General features: G+C 37.4%; 1 protein-coding gene across 2 annotated transcripts in view; it reads left to right on the top strand.

Moving 5' to 3' along the window:
* The window catches only part of ar (androgen receptor), a 42,696-nt gene extending 19,314 nt beyond the window's left edge, over positions 1-23,382 (top strand). Inside the window, exons 5-8 of one of the 2 annotated variants that reach the window (XM_028466106.1) lie at positions 11,757-11,901; positions 18,383-18,513; positions 18,605-18,756; positions 20,933-23,382. In XM_028466106.1, the coding sequence (XP_028321907.1) occupies positions 11,757-11,901; positions 18,383-18,513; positions 18,605-18,756; positions 20,933-21,091 (587 nt within the window). In that variant the 3' untranslated portion in view covers positions 21,092-23,382. The remainder of the gene's footprint in view (positions 1-11,756; positions 11,902-18,382; positions 18,514-18,604; positions 18,757-20,932) is intronic. The other variant, XM_028466107.1, reaches the window with a different exon arrangement.
* Positions 23,383-23,708: the final 326 nt, after the last annotated feature.

Here is a 23,708-nt window from a genome sequence, read left to right as displayed (position 1 = left end):
GCAGAGGGCGCTGGTAACACAGTGGTCGGTTGGCATGCAGAAATTCTTGCAGTGAAGAAGAGAAGCTATGCTAGCAGACAGAGCTAATAGAAAAACGTGACTTTTACAGATATTCAAGTAATATTACAGATATTCTTTCGGTGCTTAAGGGGTAATGAATCATTTATTAACATATTTAACAGTAGAAGGCAGCCAGAAAGAAAGTATTAGCAGACTCTGCCCGCCGCCTACACTTGTACACTTGCCCTCTGCTGGTTAAAAAAAGTACTGCGATTCAATTTTTAGAAAATCGATATCAACCGTGATACCTATGAATCGATTTTTAACTGCCTTACGATTAATCGTTCCATCCCTATGCCAAATTGAATCAATCGACAACAATACAATACTTTATACTGAAATACATTTGTGGTTTTGGGGTTCAATTACAATAGTCAGTGAAAAGAACTCTTATTGCTCCCACACACCAAGAGATTGTAGGTCATTTTATGCTCAGTTCTTTGTGGGATGTCACTTAAATTGCTATAAGTGTTCATAAATCAAGGTAGAATGATGTGAATTCCACTGGGACAGTACAGTATGGTGTAGCTCAGCTAATTGTTATGTAGTTTGCATTGCAAAATGTCATTTTAGTATTGATTATGACTTTTCATTGGTTTTCCCTCTCATCTCAGTAACACTCTGTAGGGTTTCAAAGATGCACGAATGTGTTGAAACATGCTCCTCCTCTCAGTAATCTGCTGCTGACACGGGAACGCATCGCGGTTGATTATCAAATAATTTCACGCATGAAATAATGTCAATCAGAAGAAGAAGAAAAAAGTCAGGGATTAAATGTTTTTGAAATAATCGAGCCTGACTTCGAGTTACAAAGAAAAGGACTGTCTGTGTTGAACAGAGCTAGTTTTCCTATTTCAACGTCGTAGTACATAGAACTTTGCTTCACAAGCAAGAAAACCAATAAATTTACGCACGATATGTTTTTAGGAAATGAAAGTGTTTAAGGAACAGAACAGAGTTGTCTCCTGATGAGATGCGATTAGCCATAGCGCCGCAGATTCCACGGCTAAAGAATTCCCAACTTGTACTGGCAGTAACAGTAGCAGAAAAACTGTGGCGGGAGCTTCATGGAATAGGTTGCTATGGTTGAGCTGTTGCACACAAGCCTTACATCACCATGTCTACTGCCAAGTGTCAGATGGAGTGGTGTAAAGTGTTCTGACACTGGACTGCAGACGGTTGAAACGTGTTTTGGTGCATGCCAAATCACACTTCTCTGTTTGACAGTCAGATGGGCGAGTCTGGGTGGGGCACATACCAGGAGAACGTTTAGTGAAGTTTGGTGTAGGAAGAATTTTTTATTTTTTTTTTTACGGTTTAGACCCTTTATTTTTAATATAATAAATTTTGGACAGTGTTTTGCCTCCAAACTTGTGTAAACAGTTTAGAAAAGGCACAAATCCAGGACCATTAAAGACAGTTTGATTAGTTTGGACTGAAGCGCATAGAGCTCTGACCGCAGTGATTACCTTTGGGATGAACTGGAAGCCTTCTCTTCCAACATCAGTGCCTGACCTCATAAATGCTCTATAAAAAGAATGGGAACAGAGTCCCACAGAAACACTTACAGAAAGCCTTTTAAAGCACGTGAAAGGCTGTTAAAGCTGCAGGACAAACTCCAGATTACAAAAACACTGTCATTCCATAACCTTTATGCAAGTGTTTTTCAACCTTGGGGTCATGACCCCATGTGGGGTCGCCTGAAATGTCAAGTAGTTGATAAAATGAATTACTGGGTAAAATTATAATTAATATTTAATTAAAAAAAATATTTGTATTTTATTATTATTATTAAAACACAACACATAATGTTGAACAACTATACTTTCACTTGATCAAATATACATCTAGTTTAAATAAAATGCAGTATAAAGAAAAGGAAAAAATGAAATAAATTAATAATTAAAATACAGTATGAAAATATCTGCGCTGGCACATCTTGTGACTTTGTGCATAAAATCCTGGTTACTCTGTATTTGTAACACAATATTACAAACGTGATTAAAAAGGTTGGGAACCTCTGCTTTATGCAGTCATAGATTAAAACTATGAATACAGATCACGTGAAACGTCCCAAAATCAAATAAGAAACGAGTCTAACACAGATTCTATCTGCTAGTTTGCATTCAGACCTTAGTTTCACCATGATGTGCATGTATCATCAAACAGTCCAGCTTACCTAGTGCCCGGTTGGTCGGGAATCGATTAGTTGCGGTCAAGTACATTCTTTGGCACACTGCTAATTTGACTTTGGTGCAAATAAAATGAAAGCTTTTTCTTCTTCAGACTGCCACGAGGTGGTTTATAGTGCAGAATCAAAGTGGAAAGCAAAGCCTCATGTGGTTTCTGGCCTTCCAGGCTCACAAACACAGACGTCTCCATGAACACAGAACACCTGTCATTATTGATTTAGGTTGTTTTGCCCCTTTCCGTTTGCCACACTTTTTTGTTTTTTTAAAAAATTCAATTCAGATTAAATAAAATTACAAACGACAAGTATAAATGTGCATTTTCAGAAGTGATCATTGTGGGGGGTTTAACACCATGCATTTGGTGCCATTGAGCTTGCAACACATGGGTGCTATAATAATACTAAACTTTACTAGAGCACTTTAGGACCAAATAAATCCTTCTTAGAGCCCTACAAGGAAAGAAAGTTAAAATGGTTTTTCGACCTCATCCATCAGACGTTTCTGTTCCTGAACATACAGTAAATCATTTTGTAGCTTAGCTGATGCTGGGTTTTTTTATGAAACTGTAAACCCCAGTGGTATTCCTTCATTAGATTACTACATCTTGTCTGGTTCGGGGAATTTACAGTTTTGCAGCATTTTTTAATGTTCCGTATTTTACATTCCGGTGGAAAATTGTAAGAGCATGTGTCTACATCTACATTGGTTTACTTAGACTCACGTTAAGATGTGACTTACATTACGCCTCAGTAGCATTGGCACATGGTGCAGCTATTTTTAGTAGTTTACATACAAATAGTACAGAGAAAACTGAGAGGAATGACCAACTATTTGAGTTGTAGATATCTCAGCTCCTCCAAATATACAAATTCAAAGAAAATCTACAATATATGCCAGGGCCCACAGTCTTTCCATGCTTTTATCACGTAATGGCTGTTTTTTTAACTCTGAAATTGTTGAAAGAACTAAATTTCTTCCAAAACACTACAATTTTCCTCAAATTATTCCTCATAATGTTTCCAAACTGGTCACAGAATCAAGGAAAGTTCCGTGTAGATCCTGCAGGGACTGATATCTGTCACTTATTGCTTGGATATTGTTGGTGCCTTCCATACATACATACATACATAAATCATTTATATGTGAAAATGAAAACTCGGGGGAAATAATGTTGAAATTGCTCCTTTTCCTGCCTGTAACGTGCAGCCCACAGGAGATCAAACTGGTTTCTATTTGTTTCCAGAACTAAACTGACACCCCATTCAGTACTGAAACAGAATACACTAAATCAGAATTAAATTAGAAGAAAGAGGAATTTTCTTTTCAGCATAAGAAGCCACATTTAATGTGCGTTATACAATACGACTGTAATTCCAAAAAGAGAGTACGGCACTCGTGCCAGTTGTAGTGATAATCTTCTAGTATCTATTAAGCAGCAGGAGAGGAATGAAGATGGTCACACCTCAAATAATAATAATAATAATAATAAAAAACAGTGTGCAAATTGTAACTAATGATTTATTGTAGTGCTCGAGTTATTATTCCTGCACCAGCTTTGCAAACAAAGCTGACAATCAGCTGTCAGACAGAGCTGCAGGTAATACTGACTTCATTATCTGGGAATAACATTCATTGTTAAACAATCCGTTGCAGGGGCAGGAATTAGTTTGGTTTCTTTTAAGGCATTGTGCTGTTTACTGTAATTTAAGCAAATGTGCCTTTTAAAAAATGGGAGGCTTTTATTTTGGTAAAACACAATCACTCACTGGCTTTTAGCGCTCATGTAACATCTGTTAAACAATGGGGAATTTTAAAAGACATTTTTTTGAATAATAATAAAAAAAAAAAAACACGTTATTGCCGTCTGCTCATGCATTATTGAGATTATTAATCTACTTTTATTGTTGCTCTACTGCACCAGAAAAAAAGAAGCAGCTTTGAATACAATTTGATATGAAATATTCATTTCTATGAGCCGAGAACTTTTTTTTCTCACCAATTATGGGTTTAATGTGCTAAGCTGACACTTTAAAGAAATGTGCACATATGTCAGAGATCTGGCTGCAGAATCGTCTGCTATTACATCAACAGCTATTATGAATATCAAATCCAGGGATCACATGACTGCCCAAGAAGAAACGGCTGTAAAAGGCGAGACATGTATATATGACACAAGTCAGTGTTGTGCATTTATACACAAACCTTTAATGAAAGCAGAGTAAATTTCAGGCCCCGTGTTAAAAGCACAAATGTGAGGTAAAATGTGTGATGGACAAACACTGAAATAATTCCAATAAACTGATTCACTAAAACTATATAACTAACTACATTGGTCTGTTTGTAGAGTTTCCGTTATTACAGTGAATTTGGATTAAAATTTCAAAGTATTTTTACACTTTTTTCCCAGTTTGGACAAAGTTTTGGGTAATATTAGATTCTTTTTTCTCTGTTTGAGTTCATCAGGGGTTTCTCTTTGCTTGGTGGCTCATGGTGTAACTGGAGAGTGACCTAGATTCCCAGTATGCATTTTTTCAGCCCTTAATTCATCCAAGGGAAGGCGGCTGACAAGGAGAGGATGCATCGTGCATTCTGCAGACCAGGTCTAGGAACCGGTTCCTTTTTCTCCAATTCTCTCATTCTTCAGTTTTTCCCCCCCATTTTCATTGTTTCCTGTTAGCCCCAAAGTTTATGTTTGCGTCTGGTAACCCAGCATTTTATTCAGGCGTTTTCCTGGCTCAGAGCCGGTACCAGCCTCATGATGCACATACAAGTGGCATCAACTGGACCAAACCAACTCTTTATCACAGCTGAGTATCAGTAAATAACGGTAATATTAGTGTTGTCTTTGTGTAATGTAAAGCAGCTATACAACGTGGAAACAAAAGCAGAACCAAAGTGACTTTATGTTGGAAGATTACTTAAAACTTAGTACACAGTTTATTATTTTGGGACAAATGGATGTCTCAGTCTGAATGGAAAGTAGCATTCCTTCTGTTTTCAATATTGGCTCTGTTTTCTAGGCTGAACTAAATGACGGAGCTAGATAATTGTCATTGGGGTGAGCAGGGTGGGACCGTGGCTGTGTTTGAAATCACATACTAACATACTATACGCTACACACTGAAAGACAAAAACCAGAAGCACACTGAGGCTAATTATCTCTGTTGATTCTCCACCTTTGAAAGTTCTAAAAACATTTTAAAGTGAAAAAGTGACCAAGTAGAATATCAACATGTGGTCATTTGATCCATAAAACTCGCGGAAAACGCGTTTCATGTCGACATTTTGGAGAACTTCTGAGACCTGTCATTGTGTTACTGATAAAACCTCTGGTTAACTTTAAAACAAGAGCCCTATTTAGAAAAGCATTAAAAAAAGAACAGATGCTTTTGTTTTGAAAAGGGGATGTTTGATTTTTAGCTTGAAGCTGGTCACAGGACCATTTCACGTTCTGCTCGCAATGCATTATGGGTTATGACTAATGTGCCCACTTTAGGCAATGTCCTGATTAGGGGTGTCCTGATCCGATATTAGCCTGAAAACAAATATCGGATATCAAATTCGAATTTCCGGATTTTCCAAATTTTTTTTGTTGTTGTTTTTTCAATTAATTTTTTATTTATTTTATTCAATTGTAGAATACTGTAGGTAGTATGTTGAAGGTTAAACATTATGTAACCAATTGGTTATTAATAAATGGTCAGTTTTTCTCATACCTACTGTTGCTGACTGTTGTTCTCTGTTTGACTTTAAAAAAGTAACGATGTATGATTCATGCTGATATCGGATCATTATTGATATCGGATGATACGCAAGGCTGCAATATTGGTATCATATCGGAAAAGAAAAAGTTGTATTGGGACATCCCTAGTCTCGATATAGTATACATCTGGGTATTTCTCTGGTACTCAATCTCTCCATACTATCTATTGAGAACTCACTACATACTAATTTCACATCAGACTTAGTATGAGTAGTATGTTAGAAATCAGCCCATTACTCACATAGGGGTGCCAATAAGTTGATGGCTGAAATGTCTTTGATCTTTTCATTATCATCCCCCGCCACAAAGTGTGGGAGGGGCATATAGGTTCAAGCTCCGTCTGTCCGTCCGAGTTAAAGGGGACAGCTTTTCTCAGAAACTGTTTAAAATACGATAACCAAATTCAGTGTGTGGCTTCAAGGTATCAATACCTTGATGGAGTTCGAAAATGAGAAGCGCGCAAATATTTCTTCCGGAGTTATTGCCCTTGCTACGTTTTTATTTACTCTGTTTGAGGTGTCTTCAAAGGGGACAGCTTTTCTTACAAACCGTTTAAGATAGTTAGTAATTTTAGATTTTGATGTGATAATATTTTCTTATATATACATCTAAGTTCTTAGATTTAGGACATTTAGGAAAAGGTTGTGAGTTTTAATGACAACCAATCTGGCGGGGGATGTTGATGGTTATGTCTTCTTGTTATAAATGTTACTGTAGTAGTTTTAATTTAGTAATTGTTTTAGTGTGACCTCATAACAGCAGGTCTGTCACTTTTCCCATAGGGCTCTATTCTCACGTGCATGAAAGTAAAAAAAAAAAAAGCCGCACAGTCACTGCGCACCTCCATCCTAGTTACACACTGTGGGCGGAGCGGCCCTGAAATGTGGGCGTTCCCATTCAAATCTGGTCTTGCGCGTATTCTCTCATCTGCTTAAGTTATTTTCCTCTTACGCGCTTCTGAACCTGGAATAAGTGCAGCGCCCCGATAAGGTGAAACATTACATTGCACTAGAAGTTTGGACTCAGTTACAATTTAAGCCAGAAGGACTCATAATATTGCAGAAGAGACCCCCAGAAAGAATCTATCCAAAGTAACACAAGCACGCCAAAGGACTGACCATCACCATTACTAATATGTTCACATTTACCAGTTCTAAACGGGACAAAATGTGTTACATTTCATTATATTTTACCCTTGCCGCCAACTCCTTGTTCTGGAAGGTGGTGAGAGCTAGGTTGCGGAGCTGATCAGCTGTGTGTGCCGCGGTGCGCGCGTCTCCTGCTGCAGCTCGATACAATGAAACTCTGACAGACCTCAGACTAATGTCTAACTATCTTAACACGCTCTTTCTGCTGGCCTGGCTGCATCTGCGGGCCCAGGGCAGTTCCTGGGCTTGCAGTAGCGTTTTTTTTTTTTTTTTTTGCACATATGCTATTCTTCTATTCTTCCCCACCTTTTCTATTTCCTGTCTTGAGTCTCTCCTCCCTGCTCCCTTTCCCCTCCCCTTCCCCCTCCCCCTCCACTTAGGTGTAACACTGCTCTCCCTTTTTATATCCTCCCTATAATAAAATATTTCTTACCCTTCCTTAGGGAGGGCTGGTGATGGTCACAATTAAGCAATAAAATAAATCAATGTATTTTATTGCAATAACAAAATATGCATTGCTGTCTCATAATGATTGCACTTCCTGTGGTGTTGACCTTTGACAGCATGTGCAGACAAGAGAAAAAAAAAAAAAAAAAAAAAAAGACTAATGTCTAACTATCTTAACACAGTTTGATCCACTGCAAGAGTAAATAACAAGTGAAATATTGATGACAGATGATGATGATGACTGTTGGGCGCTGATCATTTTCTGAATGCAGGCATGTAAAAAGTTAATAAAATCAGGTTTTCTTCACAAATGTTAATCTGGCGTTAATATGAGGGGGAAAAGAGAGACTTTAACTGTGGCTCACACTGCAGTAATCTGATCAAATCAACTGGTTACATTGTTTACAACGAAGGCCTTTCAAATTAAAAGTGCGTTTTATTATTTTCATGGATTTCAGTGATATTTACAAGCGTTTGTAAAACTCCATGTTCGGTGATTTGGCTCAGTCCGCCTCCTTGGCTTCAGACCGCGATCATTCACAGACAACGCACTTTTGGTTGATTTACGCGCAAGCCTGGACCGGAGAATACGCGCAGGAGAGAGGCGCGTAAAAAAGTGCCTGAGTCCAGATGGGAGAATAGGGCCCAAAATCTCCACAAATGTAAATTTTAATAAGCTTATGTCAATCATGAAGTCAGAAATATATGTTTATACAGTATATAAAACATGTGTAATAGTTAAGAATAAAACAAATAAATCACTGCTGTAGTGTGACAGTGTGAGGCCAAGACTGATTAAAGATTAAAGTGCACAAAAGCATTTATTAACCTTCAGCAGCTCTGGGAACACGCATTTTATATCACAATATATACATTTGGTATGAGAAAACCTAACAAGAGAGGCTGATTATTCTCAGCACTGCCTAAAATGTAACTAAGTTGTGTGAAATTCTACAATAAATTACTTAGTTTCTGTCTTGTATTTATTTCCAACATACTGTACAGTGTGCTTCTCATGGAAGTAGTGTGAGGAAATCTGTCTGAGAATGAGCTCAGGGAGATAATAAACTTTCCAGGGTTTTTCTCGTAACCAAGTGTGTGAGCGCTTTTTTTTTTTATTTCAGATTTTTCACAAAAAGAGTCTGTGGTGTGAAAAGGTTTCCGTTGACTCATCCGTGTTAAGAACAGAACAACGTAGGAAAATAGTATTTTCAGGGCTCTGCAAAAATTTTCCAGTGGTGGCACTGGTGCGACCAACTTTCCCCGTTGGTCACAACAGCACAGAATTTGGTCGCACCTTTTTTTGTTGTTGCAAGAAGCAGTGGCAGAAATAACAGGTCATTTCTTTTATATAAATTTAAAAGACGACGTAACAAAAATGTTTTAAAGTAACAGCAAAGCATAACAACAGGTTACATGGATTTTGGTTCTTTAATTTTGCAGAAATGCTTTAATTCACTTAACAGTAGCATAACTTAGCATCTGCAACGTTTCACCCCATGGAATTCAAGGAACCATTTTGCCTCATCTCACAAAAATGATATAGAATAATGTTTGATTTCATTTGATTTGATTTACATTAATCGTGTAAATGACACCTTAAAATAAAATAAAATAAATACATCAAGAAATAACAACAAAACAGTATGCATCTTCAAATTCTTACGCATCTCAGTTTACATGAACACAATGTTATATGAAGAAGATTTTGATAACACATGATCATGTGGTCAACACATGCTAATTGCTAATTTCTTGCCACACATGAAGCATGCATATTTAACCGGCACATTGGCGGTTAAACAAATCTGTTCCCACACAATTAAAATCTCTATTTTCTTCCAGAATAGTGTTTTTGTTGGTTTAGTTATCCTACCAGGGATTTAAAAGGGGGGTATTATGTAAAATCGACTTTTTCAACATTTATAACATGTTACTATGTCATTCCCTCATTAAAAACATGCCTGGAGTGTTGCCGTGGCTCATTCATGTATGTTTGAGTAATCTTTAAAAACTCTGACGGCATCCATTTTAGGTGTAACTTCGCCTGAGTCCTCCTAGGAACGCCCCCACCTCCTGGAAACGCCTCTGACCTTTCGTCGCCGCCCCTCCCCCGCATCTCGAGCAGGCAGCAGCACAGCGTTTTATTGCAAAACATAGCTTCATAATGTGTGTGATTTCATAGCAACATGTAGCTTCATAATGTACCATAACTGTCCTTAGCCAAAATGTAACTATTTATGTTGCTTTTAACATAAAATGAATGATTAATCAAACGTTTAGCTGTTGCCCTTTATGATAAAAAAGATTGTGCATTTTATGTTATATTTATGACTTCATTGCAACATAGTTTGATTTTATATTACTGAATTGCAGAATGTAGCTTCAAAATTACTTATATTTTTTACAAGACGGTTGAATATTACCAAGCAGACACGTCTTGTAAGAGCCTCTGAACTCTTTAACTCATTAATAGCCCCTGTAAGAAAATAAAAACTCTCTATTTCAATATTTATTTAAAGCTATAGGGAGCCATTGCAAAAGAGTCAAAAAAGCCTCTCTCACAGACTGCAGCTGATACCGGGAGCAGCGCTGCGCGTGTACGCTCTCTCACTCCGCTCGGCGCGTTCTTCCCTGCCCCTCCGCCCCAGGTCCAATAAGCACACCCGACATGCGCTCCGTCACTCTGCTCGGTGCGCTCAGCATGCTCTAAATTCTTAAAAATCTACTTTTCAACTTTTACTAAAATGAAGTAGGTGAACCTCTACTTTGTAGTAACTTTTTATCTGAGTACATTAAAGGACAAGTATCTAAACTTTTACTTCAACAAACAATTTGGGTTCTGACAACTGTTTATTTACATCCTTACTCTAAGTCCTTGGTTCCCAAAGTGGGGTACGCAAATTGTCATGGGGGTACATGAATAGGATGAGAAAAAAACAGTGCGATAACATTGGAAATGAATATAAATCAAGCAGCAGTCAGGAGCCTCCATGCATTTCCACAAATTACATAAAGAAACAATCTAATCAAAAAAGCGCAAATATGAAATTCAAACAGTTTTGTGCATCCTCTCAACCTCGCAGTTCCTTTTAAAATTGTAGTGAGTTGTTTCATGGTGATGAATATGTTGTATTACTGCTATATTCAATCAACAAATGATTGCTTCATTAATTTTCCAAAGAGATGTGTTCATCATTGAAAATGCAAGGGGTGTAACGATACACTCAACAGACGAGATTTTAAGAAAACTGCAATAACAAAATATATGACTGGACCGACAAACTTTATTTAACCGAGTTGCACATGCATTTTGAAATGTTTTATTACAACTCTTTACATGCATGATGTAAGCATGAGCTTTTAATAAACGACTTCTTCCACAAATTCAAACTAAAGCTTATGAGTGTTAATATAAAATGGATAAAATGATACATTTCGTCCTTTTTTCAAGTGCAAACAATATTACAGTATGTGCAAAACCAAATCAAAGTTCTATTCTGTCAATACAGAGTGCAAATAGCGCAAACAGAGCATGACCAAGTATGTCATTGACAACATGCTGCAACTCTACACTCCTTTTAACTGATTATTAACTTCTTCCACAAAATGAAACTAGAACTAAAATGTACTCGTCGTCCTCTTCTTCTTCTTTTCCTTGTCCTACTTTAGGTTCTGGCAGGCTAGACGTATTAAAGGCGCATTACTGCCCCCACAGGTCACAAATAGAAGTTTGGATAGCTCACAAAAAAAAAAAAAAAAAAGAAAAATCTCGCGAGACAGATTTTTAACGCGCCGAGAGATCTTGTCGAGTTTAATCTCGCGATATCTCGTGGCACGAGATCCCGTCACACCCCTACAAACAAGTGATCATTCTGAATGAGACGTTTTCAAAAGTATAGCTAAGATTCAGAGACATTTTTCCCTGTAGGGCTACATTCTATACATGACGTTACATTATTATGTTTTTCAAGTGTGCAGGAGTAGGGGGTACATGGCCTCAGGTTAAATATCTGAAGGGGTTTGAACCACATATGGTTTTATGAAAACTGACCATTTTTAAATGTTCAGTAACCTTTGCACGTTTACCGACAAAGTCAAATGATGTTTGTCATCAAATTAAAAAGTGAAAGTTTTTGCTCCCAGGGTTTAGAAATCTACACGTAGATGACCAGATGACGGTGATCCAGCACTCATGGATGGGGGTGATGGTGTTTGGCTTAGGATGGCGATCCTATAAGAATGCCGACGGGAGGATGCTCTACTTTGCCCCGGACCTTGTGTTCAATGAGTATGTATCTTTTTTTTCTATTCAATTATGGCTCTAAAAGGATTTCATTACAGGGCGACCAATGTGCTTTGCTGCTCATTATAGTCACAGACCAAAACATGTCTCTCTCTCTCTTCTCTCTCTCTCGCCACATTTTGATTTTCCAGAAAAGTGGACTAAAAATGGTTGCGAGCTTTTTAGTACCATGCTCACCCAATTTCCTCCTTAGATGTTCTTTTGTTAGTTTGAAATTAAAGCGAGGGAACATTTTTCAGCATTTAGACTCTCTTGGCCCTGCGATGTGAAGGGGATTCAGGTCTGAATGCGAGTATTCCCGGCAGCAACAATAGTGAGGTCTGTGCAAGTGATAGTGGGAATACTAATGGTTACAGCAATGGAATACTAGTTTAACGTTTACTGCCCCTGCTATGGGAAGGAAATACTGAGAATCAGTGCTAATATTTCATTATAATTATTATAATTATACAACAAATACAGCTATTATGTCACTTTAAGCTGTATATTTTTTGCCTATATATACTAATACACTAATTTCTGTCTGTTGCTGTTGGTCTGCAGGTGTTTTCTTCTTTAAAAGGCAGAACAGAGGAATAATTGTGGGCGTTTGAAATCCACTTTTTTTTTTTCTTCTAAGGGTAACATCTGTCTGCACACTATTCCACACATGGTTGGAATGACTGCATTTGTGCATTTAAAGAAAAGGAGGAGGGATGAAAGAAGAGCGTCTGTGCGCCGCAATCTCTAAACTGCATCGAAGGCAATTTAAAAAAAACAAACCAATTAAAAGTAGTTACTTGAACTGAGCATTCGGGAGTGCAATAATTAGAGTATTTCAGCGAAATTAGACATAAACTATTCCATGAAGTGGAGGATCTTAATTATTTTGTTGTTGCTTGTTGTCAGAATTGATGCACCAGCAGATTGTGACTTTTTTTTTTTTACCAAAGGGAATGCTTTATTTACTACTGACAAACAAACAGGTCCTATTGTTTATTACTGGTGATGCAAGTCATTTCCGAAAAACATTACGATTATTCTTTATAATTGATTTATATATAATAAATCAATAAATATTATATTACAACAGAAACTAGCCTGGATCACATCAGTTTATAGTAATTCATTTCAATTCCAAACAGCTTCATTGGCATGACAAACTAGTTTATATTGCCAAAGCAAGTGTGACATAGCACGATGTACACACATAAAGAATAAAAATTAAAAATAGCAACATTTGTGTTGTGCGAAAGAATAAAATAAAAATAGGGGTTCGCTCTATATGTATTTAACTAATTTTACAATTAACTTGTAAGTGTTGTAAAAGGGGGAAAAGGTTTTGCACAGAGTTCTACATATATCCATATAGAGTATACACACAGTACAAACATATATACATACATGTACACAAACACTTAAGTATACTTGAATGGGCAGACTATTTGTATATACTAGGGGTGTCCCAATCCGATATTGATATCGGATATCGGTCCAATATCAGCCAGAAAACGAAAACAGTAGTCCCTCGTTTATTACGGGGATTACGTTCTAAAAATAACTCGCAATAGGCGAAATCCGCGAAGTAGTCAGCTTTATTTTTTACAATTATTATACATGTTTTAAGGCTGTAAAACCCCTCACCACACACTTTATACACTTTTCTCAGACAGGAATTAACATGTCTCTCTTGTTTAAACACTCTCAAAGTTCAAACCTTCGTAGATTTTAAAACATAAACCTGTTTTTAAACATACAGCACTTCAGAGTCACACTACTAGTGATCAGACATTGATGCCAAACGCATTCAGAGTCTGTATTGACGATGACGTCAGGCCGTCAACACGGACACAGGTCTGTTCGCCTGTTCAACCATGGAGTAGAAGCTGTGTGTGGCCACCTGGAGCTGTATGACACGGCCTTTATAACCGGGACTGGACTAGGAAGGATTAGGCTTGGAAGAGAATCAGCGAGGAGGTGGTAGTAGCAGGTTCTCTTTGTAGCACTGAGCTAGCATAGCATTAGACGCTTATCACACCGGCTTTTTTCACTGGTGGTTTATGTTTATGAGAGGAGAAAAAGGAGCACAGCTCCTCGCTTCAGCAGGCAGTGAAACTCACAGAGTTGGATGTGTCGCTGGTGTGTGAACGCACGCAAATTGCATCCAAAATTCCACTGTAAAAAAATCCGCGAAACACCGAGGCTAAAATCTAAAATCTCCGATATATATTATTTTATATTGATTCAATTGTAGAATACTGTAGATATTATGTTGAAGGTTAAAATGTTTGTAAGCAATTGGTTCATAATAAATGGGTCAGTTTTTCTAATGCCTACTGTTGCTGACTATTGTTCTCTGTTTGAGTGACATCAACTTGATCAAGCATCGATATCGGTACCGTTCACTATGCAAGGATGAAATATCAGTATCGTATCGAAAGTGGAAAAAGTACTATCGGGACATCTTCAATATATACAATACATACATGTAGTGAGACTATAGGATCTATGGGGGATTTTTATTTTAACCTTGTCTGCACATGCTGTCAGAGGTCAACACTACAGGAAGTGCAATGAATGTTTTATTAGTGCAATTAAATAAATCAATTTATTTTATTGCATAATTGTGACAATCACCAGCCCTCCCTAAGGAAGGGTAAGAAACACTTTATTACAGTGTTACACCTAGGTGAGGGGGAAAGGAACAGGGAAGAGGGAGTCAGGGTAGGACAATGGAAGGGGTGGGGAAGAGTTGATGATGATGGCCATGAACAGAGGGAAGGGGTTAGTCCTTGTGCCTAAACCTGATATCTGGGATCATTAGAGTTCCTTTTCCTGTCACAGCAGTCTATGAATCTTGCTGCTATGTTTGCACATTGCTGGACTTCATACTATTTGACTATATAGGATAACAAAGATAGAGAACAAAACCTTTACCAAATAAAAAAAAAAAGTTCCTCACCTTACTTATTTTATTAAGTATAACATTATGGTCAAATCTCCACCGTTTTAACACGTTTCATAATGACGCCATTACTCCGTCCCAGTAGATGAAGGATTTAGAAATATTTGCTGAGAAATTGTTCAATTATTGTGTCACCGCTGCTTTGCTGCACTTTGGTTTAATAAATAAATTTGAGTTGTTATAAGAGGAACTTAAACACCCTGATGGAGGTTGATTTGCCGCTTTTGTTTTCTAAAGCCCGGTGCTGGGGTTGCAGCTCGCGTGTATTACCAGGGCTAAATTGGGGCCAAGGCGAGTCCACATCAGCGTAAAACGTGGACCATTTAAGCTACGGTAACTGAAAGAGATGTGAGCAGAAAGTGTAAATGGACTAAAGTGCTCCTTGTCATCTTGCTTACAATCCTTTTTCCAATTCAGACCCGTGCTTTGAAAATAGTTAAAACCCCAAGAGCGGCCGTGGTAATTGGAGGACAAATTAGGGACTGACAGAGATACAGGCTTTTTCTATACAAAAGTGCAGGTGTATTTCTAAACTGCGGCCTTAGGTCGATCCAATGTGGAGCGCTGGGTTTAATGGGAATAATTCACAAAGCCAGAGGCAGCAGGGAACTAATATGAAGCTGTGAAATCACCGTCTGTTGCCCGAGCGTAATTACATTGTCAGTTAACAAAAAAACCCACAAGTTACACTAAGGTTGGACCTTTCCACAGCCAATGAGCTCGATTTCAAACAGCACAATTATATTATATAAGACCTTAATCAAAATAACAACATATTTTAAATAAGGAAAATAAGTGATGGTAATACTTTTAATAGTTGTTTGTCACACCTCACAGTGGATATTTATAAAGAGCCTTATTAATATATATATATAAATAAATCCATTGCATTCTTATAAAAAAAGAGAGAAAGTCATGTGATGAAAACATTGCACATTCAATGTATTTAAATGATTCTTACAGAAACAATAAAATAAGTTTTGGTCTCATGTATTTTACAGAAAAAAACCATTGTTGCAAAAATGTTACCATTTCAAAATAAAGTTATTTGAATTATTGATAAACAAATGAGCAGATGATTTGATCTACTGCATTGTTTTCTAACGTTATTACTAAAGGTTGGACGATAAATCGACGTCAATATGAAATATCACAAAATGTATCATAGATAATGAAGATAAAATCAACGACTACACACCAGTTTGTTCTGGTTTGTTTTTATTTTATATATTCCAGTTGAAAAGTATACACTGCCTACTATAAACTATAAGTATGGTTAGGAGGATTAGGATGGTGAGCATTCCCCACTAAACTATACTTCCAAGTTTCCCAAGATGCATTTCAAACCTACGACGACAAAAACCTGAAACACGCTGAGGCTAAATATCGCCGATAATTCGCCATCTTTGAAAGTTCTGAAAACATTTTAAGGGAGAAAGTGACCATGTAGAAGATCAACATTTGCTGATTTGATCCATAAAACTTGCAGGAAAACACATTTCATGTCAACATTTTAGAGACCGGCCATTGTGCTACTGACAAAACTTCCAATTAACTTCAAAATAAGAGCCTTATTTACAAAAGCGTTAAAAACTAATTGTAGACAAGAGATGCTTTTTGACTTTTAGCTTGAAGCCGGTCTCAGGATCATTTTACATTCCGCCCACAATGCATCATGGGGCGGTGTAGTACGACTAGTGTGCCCACTGTGCATACTTAAAAAACGTCCCGATATAGTATACATCTGGGTATTTCTTGTGTATTCCATACTATCTAATGTGAACGCACTACATAGGCTACGTTAGCATTCCATTTCTAACACAGCTAATGTCTGGTGACGAGCTAGCCTTTACAATCAGCTGTGATGGGCCAGAGTAGCATTTAAGCTAAAACAAGCAGGACATACAGAAGCTGCTATTCAAAGCCTCAGTGTAGTACATTATACATGTGACGTGCACTGAAGCTAGTTTTTGTTATTGTTTCTTATACATTCTTTAGGTCTGCTAGTGCCAACCAGGGTTGGGGTTAATTATTATTGTAATTGCGCAATTGATAATTCATTCTAAATATGGCGTTATTATAATTGTAATTGTAATTTTAAAAATCTGTTGCTCTCGTAACCGTGATTAAATTGTAATTGAGTTTAGATAATTGACTTTGTAATTGTAATTGCCATGAAAATTCGAAAAAGAATTGTCAATTATAATTTAACACAAAAATGGGGAACCATGTTACAGTTCTATGTACAGTTCTACACATATGTAGTTAACAATTACTAACTTATTCATAAAGCTTTCCCACATTTTAACATTTAAAAGAAATTTACATCGAGGGGTACACTGAGACTTAAAAGGCTCAAACGCCCACACCAAAAATATTAAAATATATATTTTCATTGATTAGGAAGCCTGACAAGGTAACCAATAGAAAGGGAATAAATTAGTTGATAGATATTTGTTTTTAGTGTATTTTACAGCTGATTTAGGGCCTGTTATTATAAAGATGCTAACAGAAAGCTAACACAAGAGGAAGGTTACATTTTATTAGGTGATTTATTTCAGGCTCAGTAATTGTGATTAATTGTAACTAATTGTAATTGACTTTCTGTGGATAAAAAATAATTGTAATTTATTTGTAATTGGAAAAAAATGCTGATCACTAATCATAACTGAATTGTAATTTAACATGGATAATTGAAGACATAATTGTAACTGAAAAATGTAATTGAACCCAACCCTGGTGCTAACCCTATGAGGTACAGTACAAACTGCCGGATGTAGAAAGTGTTTAAAGCGACACTAAATACTCAAATGTTACACTTTATTTAAATGTGAGTTGTCATAATACTGGCTGATTGTTTAATACTGTAAATCTACGCTCACTTTTACAATGAGATTACATTTGCGACATCTACATTAAAACCCCTTTCTTTCTTTTCTTGCTCACAAGCTTTGCAATAACTAGATTAAACACTCGCCCGTGCATATAATGCCGTCTTTATACACACACATACAGCAAGCTCTGCTTTCATTTCCTGAGAACATCCAGCTCCATGTCACATCGCTTTTTCTTCCAATTTCAGGTCTGTTAGTGACACCGCTATTCTGCCTCCTAAGATGTGCTTCGTGTCAGCCTCATCTTCACAGGATGAGATGAATGCCTCACAAACTCTCCTTTTCCTGCTTCATATTAAAGGCGGAATGATCTTATTTTGGAAGGGACGGCAAAACTGATGACTATTCCTCTTCTTTACCCCAGCATTAGAGATCTACTCACATCTCGTCAAACTTTAAACAAATCTACAGTGCTTGTTCCTGTGGGACAGCTTTATGTCTTTTTAACATCGTGCCCTCATATATCAAAGGCTGCACGAGCAAAATTCTCTATAAAATTGCTATAATGTTATTGGATAGAAGGATTTTAACCTTCTACAGTCATTTATTACAGGGTAAATGTCCAATGTTTGAGGCAATTTATCCATCACCTTCTCATCTTCTCACCCCGACCTTTCTACATTTGTAGAAATCGGATGCACATTTCCACCATGTACGAGCACTGCATACGGATGAGGCATCTCTCCCAGGAGTTTGTGCTGCTGCAGATTACCCAGGAAGAGTTCCTGTGCATGAAGGCCCTGCTGCTCTTCAGCATCCGTAAGATCTACTCCACATTTCACAAATGCTTTGTCGTGCTGGAAGTGGAGTTGCCCCTGGTCCGAGCATGTCGGTTTGTTTCTGTTTTCAGTCCCAGTCGAAGGTCTGAAAAGTCAGAAGTACTTTGATGAACTTCGTCTGACCTACATCAACGAACTGGACCGCGTCATAAACTATCAGATGGCGGCAAATCGCTCTCAGAGGTTCTACCAGCTCACACGACTCCTCGACTCGCTACAAATGGTGAGATAGTGTTACAAAGCTGCGGAACGTTGGTTGCCTGCGTATAAACATATCCACAGATGGCGGTAACTGTAAAACTTCACAAAAGCTTGTGCAGATTACGTAACATGAGGATGAGTTAAAAACCAATTTAAGGTTGATGTGGTGATAAATCAGGCTAAATGTCGTGTTTTTATTGCTTTTTGAGAATATAACCAGTGTGTGTACTTCGGAGTTTGTTGGACAAGCTTCACAGGCTTTGCTTTGTAGGCCACTTAAAGAAAGAAAACACAGTCGACACTGTAGTAATACATGTGTCTTAAATTTACAATGGCGTGATAGGGTCACATTAAAGTACAAAGAAATCTGAGGACTATAAGATTAAAGTCCTAATATTTGGAGAATAAAGTCGTCATTTTATGAGATTAAAGTCCTAATATTTTGAGAATAAAGTAAGAATTTTATGAAAATGAAAGGGGCAATAGTATGAAAAAAAATCAATTTATAAAGATATACTTTCTTTTAGCCTCATTCAGAGGGCCAACGCTGAAAAAGTTCTGTTTCCTCCCTCCTTTGTTATTACACATTTTGTAAAAAGTCAGCTCCAAACGGGCGAGTTGGATTTTTCTCACCTTATGACTCTTAAGGGGGAAGCTCCTCCTCCTGACAATCCTGGTTCCTCCTACCCTACATAAAAATTCGAGCTCCTCCCTCTTAAACTAGGTAAAACAAACATAACAAAGGCACATTACAGTTAATACCACAGTTTATATCTTTACATTGAGTTTAAAGATAATCCAAAGCGCAGCAGGAGCGCTCACAATCAGTTTAATTTTTAGCAGCCGTTACATCGCCTCGTATTGCCTTTATGGGTTGATCTAACGTGTTTGTGACCCAATGCGACGCAGCGGTTTGACCAAACAGTGGACTATCGTCTTAAATGGATTATTTCTGTGGTCAGAAGAGGAGAAGAAAGACTGTTAAAGGGCTCAAGTTAACCTAAATCAACTTTTCTGTGCTTTAAACATCATAAAAGTGCTATTAGGTCTTCATACACATGCCCAAAGTGTTTTCTTCATTGATTTCCTCAATCGTTAGTTAGAGGGTGATTTACTCCTTTCTTACTGCAGGGCGAGCCCAAACACCTCGCTCCAATTTGATGACGCATTCCCACTTTGAAGCTCTCTGCCGTGATTGACATGTAAACAGACACGCCCACGAAGGTGAGCATTTCAGCGTCCTTCGCGCAGTGTTATGTATTTTCTACAGTCTATGTATGTACAGGTGAATGCCCCGCCCCCACGTTCTGTCTCGTGTTTATTAAGCAGCCAGGTGGGCTGTCCTCTGGCCCTACGTCACCGTGCGGGGAGGAGGAAGTTAGTGTCCTGTCCATAGACACGCCCACTCATGAATATGCATAAGCTGGCCGCAAATCAGCCTGTTTGTGTAGAGTTGCTCAGAAAGTGACTTTTCAGAGGCTAAAATTCTGGAAAACAGGCGAGTTTGGGAAAATAAACCTCAAATAGTATGTTTTTGGGGTTCTTAGAACAAATGGTGAAAAATAGCATAATACTGGACTTTTAAGTCGTATTTTTAAAAACTCATAATGTTATAGTGCTCAGAATTCCATGTTGAAGGCAAATTTGGCAAGGCAAGGCAAATGTATCTGTATAGCGCATTTCATACACAAGGCAACGCAAGAGAACGCAACTAACACCGATAGCGCTGAAGTCAACCACTTCCAGCCAGTTTGCTCCAAATCAGTCTGATTCTTTCATCTGAACAAACACACATTTGCAAATGTGGCTTTAAAGTCCTTAAAATGATAACACTGTGGTGATGTTGGGGCGAAAGACTTAGTATTTCACTTTGTGTCCAACCTAATGAAAAGTATACTAAATGCTCCACTTTCTCCATAACACACGAGTGACTGTATGTATTTATTTTTATTCTCAAAATATTACGACTTAATTCTGAAAATATTACAACTAACGATGAAATATTATTATTATTAATACTTTAATCTTGTAAAATTAAAAGTTTATTGAGTTACGATTTTATTCTCGCAATATTACGACTTTAATGTTGTAGTGCTCAAATTTTCTTGAATTTTGACGTTTACTTAATATGCCAAATTGTCACTTGTGTGCAATTCTTTTAAGAATGTGTAGTAAAATCATGTTTTTTTCTCTTTCAGACGGTGAAGAAGCTCCATCAGTTTACATTTGACCTTTTTGTTCAGGCTCAGTCCCTTCACACTAAGGTCAGCTTCCCGGAGATGATTGGGGAAATAATCTCCGTACATGTACCAAAGATTCTGGCTGGTTTGGCTAAACCGATCCTGTTTCACAAGTAGATTCTTTTTTTTTTTTTTTTTTCATTTTTGGTGCAAATTAATTGAAAAAGACTCATTTTTTTTTGCTGCCTCCACAAACCTTAACAAAGGCCTGGAACTGTTTCCTCCACGTCTTCGGTCTGATCGCTTTTAGCACCGTCCTGTCATTGTGTGATTGTTTGCTTTTTTAAAAAAAAAAAAAAAAAAGCCATAATTGAGATTGATCGTTCAGTACTGTTAAAAGCTTTTATCAACTGAGACGGTGACTGTGACGGTGACAGTTTGGAAGTGGAAAAGATTGATGGCACAACTACGGCAAGCAAAACTAAAACATCTCATTCCTTTAATAGACATCTACAACTTCAGCTAATTATTAATATGAAAAATAAGAAGAAGGGTCTGGAGAGCCAGTTAGTCAAAAATCAAAGTAGTAAACAAAGACCTGCATGGTTTTAGCAGATTTAACCAAAGCCCTTTGGTGCGCCGCTTCAACTCATCCCTTTTCTGAAATTGAAAATAAACTGACACAGTTGGGATTGTTAGTAGTGTGCTTGTACATGTGCAGCAGATGGGAAGTGGAAGAATTAAATTAGCAGCGATGAACTGAGGAATCTTCCAGACTGTGGTGTTGTGACCCCAGAATAAACTCCACAACAAATAACACATGCTAATTAGTCCAAGCAGCAAATAATGACAAACTCACAAACTCAGTTTTGTAGAATCGCTGTTATTATTACTATTCATATTATTTCTAGTAGCAATAGACAGTTGCTGCCACTAGGTTGCAACATGCTTGTTTTCATGTTATTCACGGAATAGCAAAAATGAACACTTCTCTGATCAAAGCACAGAATAGGATTATTGCACTTCTGCTACGAATTTTACAAATAAACTAAAAGGGGAAAAAAAAACATTTTGCATGAAATGCATTCGGACAAAAAAGGAGAAATCCAGCTACCGTCGCGCTTAATTTTCACGTATTTCTCACCTTAGCACAAATAGAGCTACACTGAAGAGAGCTAGTTAAAGAGTAACTAAACCCCTGCTTTCTCCTGACCCGTCACTAGGAGGGACATTTTAAAAAAAATGCCTTGATTGTGGGCGGGGCTCCTGGAGCGGTTAAGACACGCCCAACAATCTATGCTATGCTAACTAGCTACTCATTACTCAATATACCTCTATTCACTCGTCTCTCAAACCAACCTCCTCAGCACAGATTGTAGAGCCCACAGGTGCTAGTTGTTAGAAAAGGGGCGGGGCTAACAGTGCTTGTTTGGGTCAATTACAGATTTCAATTAACCATGTTAAATTACAATTACAGTTACCAGCATTCTTTCCAATTAAAATTAAATTACAATTATTTCTCATCATTAGAAAGTCAATTACAATTGCATTCTCAATTACAATTAATCAGAAGTACTGAGCCTGAATTATATAAACTAATAAAAGTTACACAAATATCTATCATCTAATTTCTTTTCCATCTATTGGTTACCTTGTTAGGCTTCCTAATCAATGAAAAATATAGGTTTTAATTTCTTTTTTTAAATGGTAAAATGTGGAAAATCTTCATCTTAAACATTTTAATAATTGTTAGCACGTGTAAAACTGTACATACCCTGCTAACTGCGCTTATTTGTGACTCAAGATGGTCCCAAAATGTCACATGATCTTTTTCTCAGCCAATAGCAAAAATTAATTGCAATAGCCTGGTGTCAACCCATAGAGGGCGGTCACTCTGACATTTTACAACTAAATATACCAAATTGAAATAGTTTGACTAAAATGTTGAGCGTTGGATCAATCAACGGCACTACTTTATACCCAAAAACATTTGTATTCAGGTTTAGTTTAGGGGTTTAGTTACTCCTGTGATATGGGAAGCTGAGCTGTAATCATGCACTGGCTCCGTCTGACGCTTATGGAAACGACAGGAGACTCATCAGAGCTCATGACTGCAGTCACACAAACTAAAACCTTTCACTGTGACATGATTTCCTCCAATGATCAGCACTCCACTGTGCACCCTGAGCTACTTTAGCACCGACAAAGTGCAATGACCTTTTCTCAAACCGTCAATTTAGAAAACATGAAACATTTCCAATGGAAAGTTTTACAAAAACTAGTTTTAGATTCAAAGGAAAATCTACTTTTTAAAGCAGCGTTTCTCAAAGGGGGGTACGTGTTTCCCTAGGGGTACGCAATGGCACTACAGGGGGTACTTGAGAGAAAGTAGAAAATTAACAACAACAAAAAAACTATAGAAATAATTCTATTCAGGAGCCACTAAATCAGTGTTTTTTAACCTTGGAGTCAGGACCTCATGTAGGGTCACTTTGTGAAATATAAATCTAGTTCAACGAAAAAAAAAATATCTGAGCTCAAATGTGATCAAAAAGTAATTCTAGAAAAAAATGTATTTGGGGTAACCAGAAATTCTTGATCACGATCCAATAAAGGTTGGGAACCACTACACTAAATAGCGTTTATTTGCACTTATTGACAAAATGTGATTCTTTAAAATTGTGCGTTATCACTCGTTTGTTCCATTATTATGCTCTATAGTTGTTTTTAAATAGTTTTCAAAGCAAAAAAGGGGGAACTTGGATTCAGAAATAAGAGAAATTGCTAATTGAGC

The sequence above is a fragment of the Gouania willdenowi genome, chromosome 14 (genome assembly GCF_900634775.1).
Source record: "Gouania willdenowi chromosome 14, fGouWil2.1, whole genome shotgun sequence".
Lineage (NCBI taxonomy): Eukaryota > Metazoa > Chordata > Actinopteri > Blenniiformes > Gobiesocidae > Gouania > Gouania willdenowi.
The sequence above is the reverse complement of the archived record's forward strand: the minus strand, read 5'-3'. Positions and strand labels throughout refer to the sequence as shown.